Raw genomic sequence first — 14,118 nt, forward strand, 5'->3', positions numbered from 1 at the left:
CACAAACCTTTGTTGGTGCCAGTCGAACTCTTCTCGTTTCGATTGGATCCTCGAACTGTCATCAACAGGGGTCATCCGGAAATCGATCCCCTTTTTGGAAAAGTTTTCTCTCGTCTGTCTTTCCTTCTATTGATATATTTATTGTTTCAATACGAATAGATTAACAGAATCAGATTAGATTTTGTGTCTCACAAATTTAACTTTAACAACGAAATTTTTTTTTTTTAAATCTTAAAGCTGTTTTAAAGTATCATAAAGGAGTAAAACATCACTGATTGTTTCCTTGAATATTAGAGAGGTTGCGGCCGACGTTTTCGCGATGAAAACGTCGGCCGTAACCTCTCTATTAAGTTTAATACCGCCGCAACGCTTGAGTAAATACAGTAATTTATGAGCTTTATATTTATTTTTGGCTACTTGGTTAGAAATAAATATGAAACTTCTTACGGTACCAGCTTATCATTCTGACAAACAAGGTTTTAAATTCGACTTAATACAGAAATTTTCGGGGTTACGTTGGGTCCCGTTCCTCACCACTCGGTCACCTCCATTAGTCAAACCCTTTAAAATGGCCGTCTTAGAGTCTTTAAGAAGATAATGTTTAAATTATTAAGCATAAAATGTTTGGAAAATATGAACAATATCTATTATGTATTTTCCAAAATTACTACACTTCAAAATTTTTTGTAATTATTATTATGAAATAAAAAATGAAATCTCGATTCTAATAATTACATTTTTACTATTTTAATGTAAACTATTTATATCTTATCATTTTATTTATCTAAAATATTGAAAATTATGTGCATGAAATTATCATAAAATTTTTTTTTTTTTAAAAAAATATTTAATCATTTAACAAAAGCTTTATGCTAAAAATATATTTATAGAATTGTTCTGAATTAATACTGAAAGAGGGTTTACAATTGAATTTTAGGAAATAAAATTGGGATTGATTTATTTGGTAGAATAGACATTAATGACAAAATATTAACTTTAGTGATGTTACATTCTTGAATATTTTTTCTAATTAGCATTTATCATAGAGTGATGGCCGGGTAGTGAGGGGTGGGGCCCGACATATCCGGACGAATTACCCCCGAAATTCTGGGGATTTTTCAATCCGTCTGGATTCGATCCTCGGAGCGGTAGGCTGCCAGGGAAGTTTGGATATTAGAAGTATTGATACTATTATATTTTAATGGTTAAAGTTCAAGGGGATGGGGAAATATAGGAGATAATATCTCGAATGGGATCGGACTTATGATTTTACCTGTTATTAGCATTTACAATTTTTTATAAAACTCATCTCTACCCTCAAAATTAAGCTTTTTTTTTTTTGTATTTTATAATAATTAATATTATTTTTTAAAATAAAATCTCATAACAAATGGCACCAGATACAATTTTAATTTTTTCACTAATAAAGTTACTCCGATTTTAATTGTCTCCGGATGAAAGAATATTTTCGGAAATTATAAATTACAAAATTTTAAAATTTCGTGCATGAAGTTTTTCATTCAAATAAATATACATTAATATATAAAGCGTTTTTAAAGGTATTTACAAATTTTAATGCGATATTCTTGAGTTTCTACTTATACTATAATCTTTCATTGAATAAGAATGGAACTGATGTTTATTAATCTACATATGCTAAGGAAAATAGTTTCGTGTTCATTATGAAGTAGAATATAATGTATAAAAACATATTAGAAAATTATATGCGAGTGATATGCATTAAAGCACATCGGCTCCATTAGTATTCTGGAATATACCTTAAATATAAAATACTTTTTTAAAGTTTATATAACTAATTTTTTATTTAATAATATCCTTACTTTTAGGATGGTAGCAAGTTTTCAGAACTTGTAACTGATTTTTTAAAGCGCTTGATCACGTAGGGTTAATGAAAAGCAAGTTTTAGGTAACTTTTCATTAAATAGTGATTTGAAGTGTGGGCAGATTTTGGTTGACAGACGGAGTGAAAGGAGAGAAAATCCACCTGCAATATAAGTTAAGCCCAATTGTGCCCTTGTAGAGCATCGCCGATGTCTTTATAGAGCATCGGTTGAGAAACGTTGACTATATACTGACTGACATTTCGTAAACAGAGCACTCTCCTACAGTACGAAGAATTCGATGTCCGCATGTACAGGTCTGTCTACAAGAAGATGGGGAAAGATCCCCATCTTCTTGTAGGGTCTATAGAAAACTCAAGGGCATGAAACGGTTTCTACCCTATAAAATCATTATTATTTTTACTAATAGAAAATAAGATGTTTAAGATTACTTTTTATTAATTAACATAGAAACATTTCATGTATTTAATTTGTTCAAAAATACAATGGCTAAAGGGACCCGCTCTATCTGGAGCCCTCATACAAACTGTAGACGGGCGTGTCGATATACAATATATTCTTGAACTGTATTTCTTAACAATTTAATTTACGCACTGAAGATTTATCAAAAATATATTAGGAATAACGAACCGATAGATACATAAATTTATAAAAATACCTGATTGAAAATTTGTTTTTGATTCTTCGCTCTGTGGGCACTAAGATGGCCTTTTCTCAGGCCCATCGTATGGCGGCTGGATGATGAGGATCGGGGCCTTATCAGGGACAGACCACCCCCCGAAAAACTCCTGGGATTTTTCAACCCCGACCGGAATATTTTCTCAATATCCAACACTTCGAAGAATAAATGATTTAAATTATTGTAGTTATAAATCCATTCAAACTTCTAATGTTCGCATAAATCATTAAAGATAAATTAATGAATTGTGATTTTCACAAACTATAACAATAAATTCTGGGATACTCTTGACTTATGGCAATTAGAATGAATAAAATCCTAGAGAAAAACCTCTATGTTACATGCAGAATACTGGATTGAATAACATTTTATCTCATTAATACTAATTAATTGGTTTAATCTAAAATATATTAAAAATACAGCATTAAAATTTGGAAAACATTTTTAAAAAATGAATTATTTTGCAATAGTAGTATGATAAATATTTCTTATAACATTTAAAGTACTTGACTCTGGCTGAATTTCATAACTCATCAATTTTTTCCTTAAAGGAAATTATCAATTTTCTATTTATCAAATATCAGAACATTTCACTATAACGATGTCACTTATATTTTTGAACTAAAGTATCACAAGCATTAAATTCCTTTATCCCAAAATTGACTACATAAGATATTTGAATTACAAGATCTAATAAGCTGGAAGATTATACAGATTAAATATTACAGATCCACAACACATTACATTTATTCTAAGTCATATTCTGCTCTATTTATGTACTCTACTATGTAATATCATTTTCCAACTTAATGAATCTGGAACTAATAATCCAAATAAATATAAACTAAAATTAATACCCTCTACTCTATCTGAGTATCTATTTCATTTAAATATCTCTCTCTCAAATACTTTTAGCTACTACTAAAAGTCCATCTTCAGGGGTATACAGGTAAATTCTATGACTTACATTCATGAATCATAGTTTTATTATTTAAAATGTTTATTTGAATTTATTTGAATGAGAGAGACATGGGTCTGTTTTGATCACGACAAATCCAAATTTAAACAAATATTCTAAACTTTGGTGTTCCATAAATTTCAATTGGAATATATCCAAGTATCACCAAAGATACATGTTTAGTAATATTTAAAATTATTTGAATGTTTGAGAGATATTAAATGAAGTGGATACTGTAATGAAGCAGAAGTGCTATTGTTAACTTTTGATACTAAAGTTCAGTTATTATGTAAATATATATTGGGATCAAATCTGGATAGGCTGAAAAACTCAGCAATATTTTGGGGTTGTTCATTCTGGATAATTAACCTCTTCACTCACCACCTGGCCAAACCCATAACAGGTTTACTAAAAAAAGCCCTCTTAGTCTCCTCTAGGCAGACAGAATTTAAAAAAAAGAAAAAAAGGTGTGTATATATACACACAAAGAAAAATACTCTACAACTTTCTATAACAACTTTAATCTCTTAATTTTTAATATTTTATCACAAATCAAAAAAAAAAAATTACTTTTTAAAATATGTGATTTGACAATTATACACTTAAAGTTAACAAATATTAAAGGCAATGTGAATAAATTCTTAACATTATATTACTTATAAATATCTTACTATGTAAAGAGTTATTTTAACAATGTTAAACATATGACATTTTATAATAATTAGCTATTGAGATTCAACATTATCTAAAATCAATAAATAGAATTTCATTATCTATAAAGGCTGTATATAAAAATGATTAAATTAATTCAATTTATATGTAAAATATTGAAAAAAGTGTGCCATTTGTAAAATATAAGTACATGTTAAAATAAATTTTTACATGGGAGCAAATAAATATACCTTAGATTTTAAGTAATCAATTATAGAATTACAAATTACTTTTCATTTAGGAACATATATCAAAAATATATCAGGAAAAATTGTCATATTCATGGCAACTATTTTTTTTATCTACAAAAATTAAAAATATCATAGAATTGATGTTACTTTTTTCACATTTTATACAATTGTATGTGCTGTTCTATGTACAATGGTTTTTTTAAGTTAGTAGCATAAATAAACACTTATATACAAATAATTTCTTCATGACAGGTACTTATTTGAGTGACAATATATCTATTAGTACAATAAATGCAAGAACTTTGAATACTTTATGCTGTGAATAACCTTGTCGAAAGTAATGCAATGTGCAGTTTAGCCACCATAAATGTTTTGGTTTCTCAACAATATCTATTGGTGTAAATCAAATCTTGATTGGAATGATTAATTCATAAACAATGCAATTTATTCTCTCTTCTAAGTTAATCTAACTGAATGAGCTATGGTCAGAAATTTCTGATGTTATTGTGAAAGTTTCCAAGTTCAAGCATCAGATCTGATCATTAAATGTTGGCATATCACAGAAATTAAAACTATTCTAAAAATTTGAAATCATAGCTTGCTGGCAATTTAATCTAATCCATCCATTGTACAGAAAATATTTTTTTATTTGTCAAAAATTCAAATAAAAAAATGCAGCTGTGCTTTGTTTGAATCACAACAAAAAATACAACCATATTTAATTTCTTCTGTGATTATAATAATATACATTAATCAGGCATTTCAATAGAAAGTGCAGGAACAACTGCCCTAATTTCTGATTGTGTAAGATGTGTTTTCTTCTTGGAATGGATGTACTGTGGTTTCCTTGACATTGTTGTTCTTTCAGATGGTTCATTTTCTTCAGGTTCATTACTATGCAAACTGTATGATATATTTCCATATTCTTGTAGTAATGGACACACTCCTAGAAGAAACTGGCAAAAATCTTTGCGAATTCCAAACCACCCTAGAAATAAAAAAAAAAAAGATAATTAGAAAAAAAATAAAACTTAAAAAGTTTCTAGAAAATTTTCTGGTGACTTTTGTGTAAGTACGAACTTAAATGCTGTAATTAATAGAACTATTGAAGATAAAAAAAAATAAATCACCTTAGAATAAGATAAAAACAAACTGTTTTGACTCAAATCAGGAGAATAGTCTTTGTAAATGATGTAAAATTTTAAACAATGTCTCCAAAAATTTTACATTTCCCCTTTCCATTCTTAACTAAGATATCTACAATCACTTTTATAGTCTGTAAATTTAAAATGTTCAATTGACAAACATTAACTAACAAACAACATTTGAACATAAGACTTATTCATTTATTCTGAAACTAAACTGGATATACAGGGTAATTCACTTAAATATCTGCCCAGATCTAATAGTTCTTTCCATTACTGCACATGATGAATGCTTATTTAAGTGTTAAAATACATCATGTGGTGATGCTGGATATACTATTGATGCTTTTAGGCAGGGGCACATCTATATAGGGACTAATAGAGCTTGAGCCCCCAAAAATTGAATTATTCGGTTGTTCGGAAAGTAATTTCGGTTTTTTTTACCACTAGACGGATTAGTTGTATTTTTCCCGCCATTTTCATTCTAAACCGTATTATCATTATATATTTTGACAGCTAGCATTTTAAGGCTTATTTGTAAAAAATTTTGTTTGATTTCGTGCAATTGTTTATTTTTTTGTATCCCATCAAATACGGATCAAAAGCAGCATTTTTGGCATATTTTGCTCTTTTATTACCAAAAAGGTAAGAATACTGTTCAAATGAGAAAAAAATTGTGTAACGTGTATGGAGAAGATGTATTGACAGAACAACAGTGCCAAAACTGGTTTACAAAATTTCGTTCTGGCAATTTCAATATTGAAGATGCACTACATTCTGGATGGCCAGTTGAAGCCAATGAAAACGGTACTGAAATAAAGGCACTGATTGAAGCAAACTGCCGAATAACAACAAATGAAATTACTAAGAGATTAAATTTGTCAAATTGAACTGTTTATGATTACTTGAAACAAATTGGTTTAGTTTCAAAACTTGATATATGAGTTCCACATGTTCTTAAGGAAAGATGCTATCTTTGGTGGGATTTTAAGGAAATTATTTTTTAAGGGAATTTTTTTTTTTTTTTAGCTTTTACCAGACAATTTAACAATTGATTCGAAAGTGTACTGCCATCGAGTAAACAAATTGAGTAATATCATCAAACAGANGACCTGGGGTGGACCTACGCGTATGCCGCATCCAATTCCATCCGGGCCGTTAGCCGCCCGCTGGCTAGATATTTGGCCGCCCTCGCCCGATTACGCGAATCGCGACGAGATTTATAACTTAACCCAACCGATAAGAATTTACCGGTACGTTTTTACCATAGTTGCGTATAGTTGACGGGAGTTAAAAAATCCATTAAAATATTTGATATTTTTATTCCGCTCTCCGATTTTATATTACTGACAGATTTCGATGTTAAACCAATTTTGTATATCCCATCTTTAAGGGGATGTAGAAAAAAACGTGTACAATTCTTGTACAATGTTAAAAAATTAACCGTTACTTTGGCAGCGTCATTTACGACTAAATTGAATGAACGAGAGAGATGCACCAGCGTAAAATCGAAAGAATTTTACATAGGTTATTGCAGGTTTTTCTAATCCATTTATCTTTCTCTGTGGGTCGAGGGATGCCGCCGCCCGTTACCACTACGTATTTTAAGTCGTTCTAAATATTAGTTGTATAGGGTTTTAAAAAGTAACCCGAAAGACCGTTGGACACCGTGGGCCACGGTTTAAGCTTCTCCGTTTAGCGGCACGGCGGTTTCCGTAGAAAAGAGTTTATAGTTAGGTAAAGTCGGTAAACGGGTGATGAAGATAACGGAAGAAGCGCCGGCGGTTACTTTTATTTCTCCCCACTTGGAATAGCCGGAATTTACCAGTTGGTTGCGGCGATTTTAAGTAACGGTAAAGAAATCGGTCCGGCCATCGTCCGATTGACGGGAAAATCGAAAACCAAATGGGCGGATCTACATAGGGACTAATAGGGCTTATGCCTCGGGCACCCACAAAAATGAAATTACTATCATAAACTTTTAATACTTTTTCGTTAACAATGAGCACTAATGGTATTGTAAAAAATAGCTAATACAGTAGTCTATAATACTAAAAATTATCATCATTAATATTTGTTTTATTGTAATCGATGTAAAGATTCTTAATCTAACAACAAATGGGGCCCCGTTGGACTTCAGTAAGCTCTAGGCTCTGAAAAACCTAGATCTGCCTCTGCTTTTAGATGATTTCACAGGACAAAAAATCCAGAAGGGTCATCTGGGAAATGTGGTGGCTATAGAACAAGGCTGTATTGTCCAATACAACCTTGTTCCATGGTCACATTTCCCATAATGATATGGCAGTTTGGCAACCATTGGATATCACCATGGTGATATCCAATGGTTGCCAAACTGCTCTGTGAACCATTGATATGTCTATCTCAGAATGAGAAGGTGCACCATCTGGTGCAAAATCTGCTGTAGTTGCACCAATGGCAAGTCATCAAGCCATTCTCCACCAATGTGTTTAGGATATTCAGATATTTCTCACTCACTTATTCATGGTCACTATTCTTGGAATATGCTCTCCCCAGTGACATTTTGTAAATGAATTAATTTTTTGTCAGTGGATAAATATTTAAGTATTGATTATTTTAGCAACAGAACAAGCATGCACCACATGCATACCCAGGCAATGCTTGAAAGATCTTTAAGTAGACATCCTGTATATACAACATTAAATGTAAATTCCATATTCACATCATTCTTTGTTTTTAAGCTCATAATTCACATATCTGAAATTTAATATAATTATTTTTATCTTTAACATTAAAAGTTAAAATACTAAATTGTAGATTGAAAAAGTTGATTAGGTCTAAGGCAGGGTTTCCCAAAATTTTTCCCATGGTTTGGTTATTTTTTATACTTTTCATCACCTACAATGACCTATGAGTAAAATAAAACAGATTTGAATGTCCACACAGTTTTCATATATTCATCATTATTCTAAAAGAGGCTCATATGCAAATGTAAACAAATCAAACTAAAACTATTGGATTGTTTGGAAAGTAATTTCGTTTTTTCGTGGAAAAAAACACACTATTTTTATAATAAACAAATATTTTGTTGAAGTATTTATCGACCATTTTGGTCAAATACCTGTTGTCATCGTTTCTAGTACTGTAGTAGCATGATTTCACATTCGTAAAAGTTTTGATCATTGCTTACAAAAGACTGATCCAAGTGATTTTTGACATTGTCATTTCAAGTAAATGTCTTACAGTTAAAAAAAATTTGTATAGACCGGAACAAGTAATAATCTGAGTGCACTTGATCTGGCAAGTATGGTTGGTGCAATAGCATGTCCCATCTAAGTTATAACAGTTTCTGATGAGTTACCAAACTTGTGTGAAATTTGACATTATTGTGGTAAAACACTACACCTGTTTTGTTGATCAGTTCTGGCCTTTTGTTTGATGATATTACTCAATTTGTTTACTCGATGGCAGTACACTTTCGAATCAATTGTTAAATTGTCTGGTAAAAGCTAAAAAAAAAAAAAAATTCCCTTAAAAAATAATTTCCTTAAAATCCCACCAAAGATAGCATCTCTCCTTAAGAACATGTGGAACTCATATATCAAGTTTTGAAACTAAACCAATTTGTTTCAAGTAATCATAAACAGTTCAATTTGACAAATTTAATCTCTTAGTAATTTCATTTGTTGTTATTCGGCAGTTTGCTTCAATCAGTACCTTTATTTCAGTACCGTTTTCATTGGCTTCAACTGGCCATCCAGAATGTAGTGCATCTTCAATATTGAAATTGCCAAAACGAAATTTTGTAAACCAGTTTTGGCACTGTTGTTCTGTCAATACATCTTCTCCATACACATCTCACAATTTTTTTTCTCGCCTGAACAGCATTCTTACCTTTTTGGTAATAAAAGAGCAAATATGCCAAAAATGCTGCTTTTGATCTTCCATATTTGATGGGACACAAAAAATAAACAATAGCACAAAATCAAACAAAATTTTTTACAAATAAGCCTTAAAATGATAGCTGTCAAAATATATAATGATAATACGGTTTAGAATGAAAATGACAGAAAAAATACGATAATCTGTCTAGTGGTAAAAAAAAAAACAAAATTACTTTCCAAACAACCTAATAAATATTTTATTAATGACAAGTGTGATGCTGTTTCTTGTTAACTAGAAACTTCAGATTTGGAGATTGATTGCTTTTCTTAAAAAAATAAATAAAGAAACCAATTGGAAGTTGAACTGGATCTAAGAATAAAGTTATGTTGAAAATTCTGCTTCACACTTATAGGTCGTGACAAAATGTTATCATTTTTTCTTCTAAAACTGGGTATTCCTGATGACAAGACAACCAAAAATCCATTAATGGTATTCTGTTGAAGATGTCTTTCAGTGCCATATCAAATAACAGTTCAATTATAGACTCAATATCCGAATCCAGCAATTCTGTCTTCGATTCTATGTTCACCATAGAAGGGTTCCTTATCCATGCTTTGTTGCTGTTGATTTGGGGAAAATATTCCTCCTCCAGACTTGTCTTCAGTCCTAGCAGATGTTCCTTGATAGCAGCTAAAATCTCATCAGGCATGGAACTCATATTATACTCATTTTCTAATTCTGTTAGCTTCGTAATTTCCTGCTTCCACATGACAAAACCACAAATTGAGTTTTTCATTGCAGTTTCCACTTTCTCTTGCACTTTAAATACAGTTACATTGCTACCTTGTAATGTCAGATTTGAATTATTCAAAAAATTAAAAATGTTAGAATTGACATCATGAAACCTATCTTTAAATTCAAATATTACATCTGTAGACATTGGTCATGTTAGTCTAAGAACATTAAAACTTCTTCCTTCATTTCAATAAGTCTTCTTAAAACATTCCCTCTTGATAGCCATTACTTCTTGCAGTGTAAAATCAGATGTTCATGTTCACTACCTATTTTTTTGCAAAACGCAGAAAATATTCTTCAATCCAGTGGACAAGATTTTATAAAGTTTATAAATTTTACACACTCTTGCATAGTTGTAGTTAAAAGCAATGACATTTTTTTTTGATAGCCAATGCTTCTGTATGAATGCTACAATGCACCCATACAGTCTGGTGCTATGGCTTTGATCCATGGAAAAAGTCCAGGTGTAAGGAACCAAGTTCAAGTATTAGTTTTAGTTATTTTTTATTTTGCTTTTTATTCTATTTTGTTTGGGGCTTATGTTTTGTTAGGATGAAGGTTTCCTCACCACTCACCTTAGAAACTTAAAAATAGAAGAAAGAAAACCAACTCGCTGATGAAAAAAAGCGCCGTAGAAAAAACTCGCACACACTTGCACTCCCGAGCGGAAAAAAGTAAGTCCGCACCGAGAAAAAGGGGGGAAGACCCCACAAGCACAACTTAGGAACTTGCTAAACTTTAAAGAATAAAACATCCTGAAAAATTGTAAAAAAGAATAATGTAAAAGGTTAGCGAGAATTGTCGGAAAATAGGCTGCCAGGCAGAAAGGAAAAGTTTATTGTTCACCCGGACGGTGAGCCGATTCCCGGACTGTCCAGATGATAGCACTATCGTAGGCGTGATGCAAGTATAGATTAGGATGTTTCAAATTTTTACAAGATATTATTATTATTTATTGTGAAATTTTGCCGCCCCTAAAAAGTGCTGCCCGGGGCAGGCTGCCCCCACTATGGTATGCCACTGCATGACAGATATAGTTTCCATGCTAGAGGAATATGGAGACTGTTATTTCAGCACAACAAAGCACAAATGCATTCAATTAAATTATTCTTGTACCAGCTGAAACAGAAGGTGTACAGAAATGAGTGGTCTGTTAAAAATTGAGAACTGAAACAATGCATTAAGTCCATCCAAGTTCTGTCAATTTAATTCAGAGCACTTTCAAATTCTGATGGCTGGTCAAAACCATACTCAGAAAAGCCTCCAACTATTGATCAGATTCCATAATTTAGAGACAGAAGAAACTGTGTCAATTTTTGTTCCTGGATAATTATGTAAAAATAAAGAAGTTTGATTTATTTTTGTGTAAAGGTTTTGTTTACACAACCTTATGGTATCATTTTTAAGCCTCTTTTTATACCTTACAAGTTAGTAGATTATACATACATACATACACATTACTGTGAATAACCGATATCTGGCGAATGTCAACATTCTCCGGTGAATGTCAGCTTTCACAGTCATTTCGAGTATGTACAAAATATTTGCTAAATATCATTATTTCTCACTTACACCGGCAAATGTCAACATTCAGCATGCACTGATAGTGAATGTTGAATAAAAGTATTTTTATTACATTAAGACAAAAATACAACTTTTTAATATGTCAAAATAGGAGAAAGCTTAAGTAACAGCACATGTAAATGAACTGTTGAATCTAAAACAAACAGTACATTCTAAATCATTACAGAAAATAATACAATAATAAACTTACAATAAATTATGTGATTAATCTTATTTATTGCAACAACTTAAACTGTTATGGCACTTTAAATTACACAAAAGTCCCTTGCTTTTACAACTGCAGTTATTCGTGGAACACTTGTTTTTGCAATGACAGTGTGTATAGCCTTGCCCTCCACTTTTCGAATTAGCTGCAGCTGCTTCTCTCAGTGATATTTCTTGAGAAGAAATATCATCTATGGAAAGTAACTTTTCTTTATAAATTACGAATGCATTATGGGTATAAAGCTGCTTGAGGGTACATTTTTGTTTGTTAATTTATAAAAGTCAGAGTCTTCTATTCCAACAACAACCATCAACACATTTCGGGCATCTGTACTGCCACGGTCAACATCAGGGACTTGTATTTGTACGATATCNATACAGTAGAGCGTCGATTTTCCGAAAGTCAATCATCCGAAAGAATTCCAGTGGCAAACTTAAATTTTCGCCAGTGCTGTGTCGCTTCAATCTTTGGCTATGTCTTGGGCTACTCAAATATTTTCCGTTTTTGATACTAAATTAACATCTGAAGTATAATTATTTATTATTTTTATATTTTTCAATATATTTATTTTGTTTGTACAAAATAAAAAAATAATTTTTAACAATACAATAGTCTTTGTTAGGCTTAACATTGACGAAAATTCAACGCGAAGCAACACACAACGGAGAAAAATTTCGGCATCGGATACGTTAAACTATTTTTTCATATGTAAATCAGTTATCCGAAATATCAGTTATCCAGACAACCCCAGTCCCCAATTGATTCGGAAAATCGACGCTCTACTGTATGTAAAATAATTTTAAGAGTAAAGTATGTATTATTTGTAGTTACATTTTAATGTGAAAGTTTTGTCTTACATTGAAATTAAATAATAATGGATAACAAAAACAAATCATTTTTAATACATGTTGTTATATTAAACTTTAAAAAAATCATTTAGAGTATTTTGTCTTATAGCAGTTACTGTCTTCATTTCTACAATGTTTCACAGTCTCCTAAGCATCAGCCACTCATTCAGTACAGTTGAAATAAAAAATATTACACGTTCAATGCATTCAAGGCAAAGCTTTTTATGAATTGTAAGAAATGCACTGTATTCATTTACAGGTTCACTTGGTTAATTAGGGCTCAGATAATCAAGGATCTACTAAATCTATTGATTTAACTGAGGACTAATTGTATTAATTTTACAGAAATTATTTTTATTCTTTAAGAACTATTCAAGTTAAATTTCTTCATAGTAAAATTTCTATATAATGAAAAACTGAAAGCATGCTGTATTGTTTTTGAAACATTTCAATCATATAATTATTTAATTTCTTTTTAAGTAACATTAATAATTTTCTCTCTTAAATTCTGATTTTCATGATCAAAGTTAAATAAAACATTTATTTTTGTGCAATATTCTAGAAATGTGAAAATATTAATCAAATTCAGATTATTTTTAATGAAATAGCTACTTTTACAGTTATCAATAAAAAATTTTTAAAATAAAATAAACATATTAAAAATATTTACAATGATTTCCTCCTTTGGATCCAAATGACAAGAGAATGAGTACAACAAATGTGAAAAAAAGTGGAATGCAAGTAGCTGTATAGCTTAAACTACTTCCTCTGTCCAGTTTATTAGATAATAATACCTAAAACAAAATAATAATTGATTTAGAAAGCTAACAGCATTAAAATTAACTTTTAATAAATACCATTATCATACCAAAAAAATTAACAATGGCACTACTATCATACTGTAAGAAATTGCAGAATGTATACTGGTACGACGTTGTTCTGGACCAACTTCTGGTGTTCTTAATAAAATGCTTGCAAATATAATCGCATAAAGAACACCAATAACTGCCAAACACATAACTATCCACAAAGGAACAAATACCACCTAATAAATTATTCTTGTACCAGCTGAAACAGAAGGTGTACAGAAATGAGTGGTCTGTTAAAAATTGAGAACTGAAACAATGCATTAAGTCCATCCAAGTTCTGTCAATTTAATTCAGAGCACTTTCAAATTCTGATGGCTGGTCAAAACCATACTCAGAAAAGCCTCCAACTATTGATCAGATTCCATAATTTAGAGACAGAAGAAACTGTGTCAATTTTTGTTCCTGGA

The 14,118-nt window shown here is 30.9% G+C and overlaps 1 protein-coding gene across 1 annotated transcript in view; it reads right to left on the reverse strand.

The window, feature by feature from the left end:
• Nucleotides 1-4,036: 4,036 nt before the first annotated feature.
• LOC111630349 (transmembrane protein 185A-like) overlaps nucleotides 4,037-14,118 on the reverse strand; it is a 35,879-nt gene continuing 25,797 nt past the window's right edge. The window contains exons 5-7 of the mRNA XM_023374441.1: nucleotides 13,711-13,887; nucleotides 13,513-13,636; nucleotides 4,037-5,389 (exon numbers count right to left, since the gene is read on the reverse strand). Coding sequence (XP_023230209.1) covers nucleotides 5,151-5,389; nucleotides 13,513-13,636; nucleotides 13,711-13,887 — 540 coding nt within the window. The 3' untranslated portion in view covers nucleotides 4,037-5,150. The remainder of the gene's footprint in view (nucleotides 5,390-13,512; nucleotides 13,637-13,710; nucleotides 13,888-14,118) is intronic.

This window comes from Centruroides sculpturatus, unplaced genomic scaffold (assembly GCF_000671375.1).
Source record: "Centruroides sculpturatus isolate CEXI.00-Female unplaced genomic scaffold, Cexi_2.0 scaffold680, whole genome shotgun sequence".
Lineage (NCBI taxonomy): Eukaryota > Metazoa > Arthropoda > Arachnida > Scorpiones > Buthidae > Centruroides > Centruroides sculpturatus.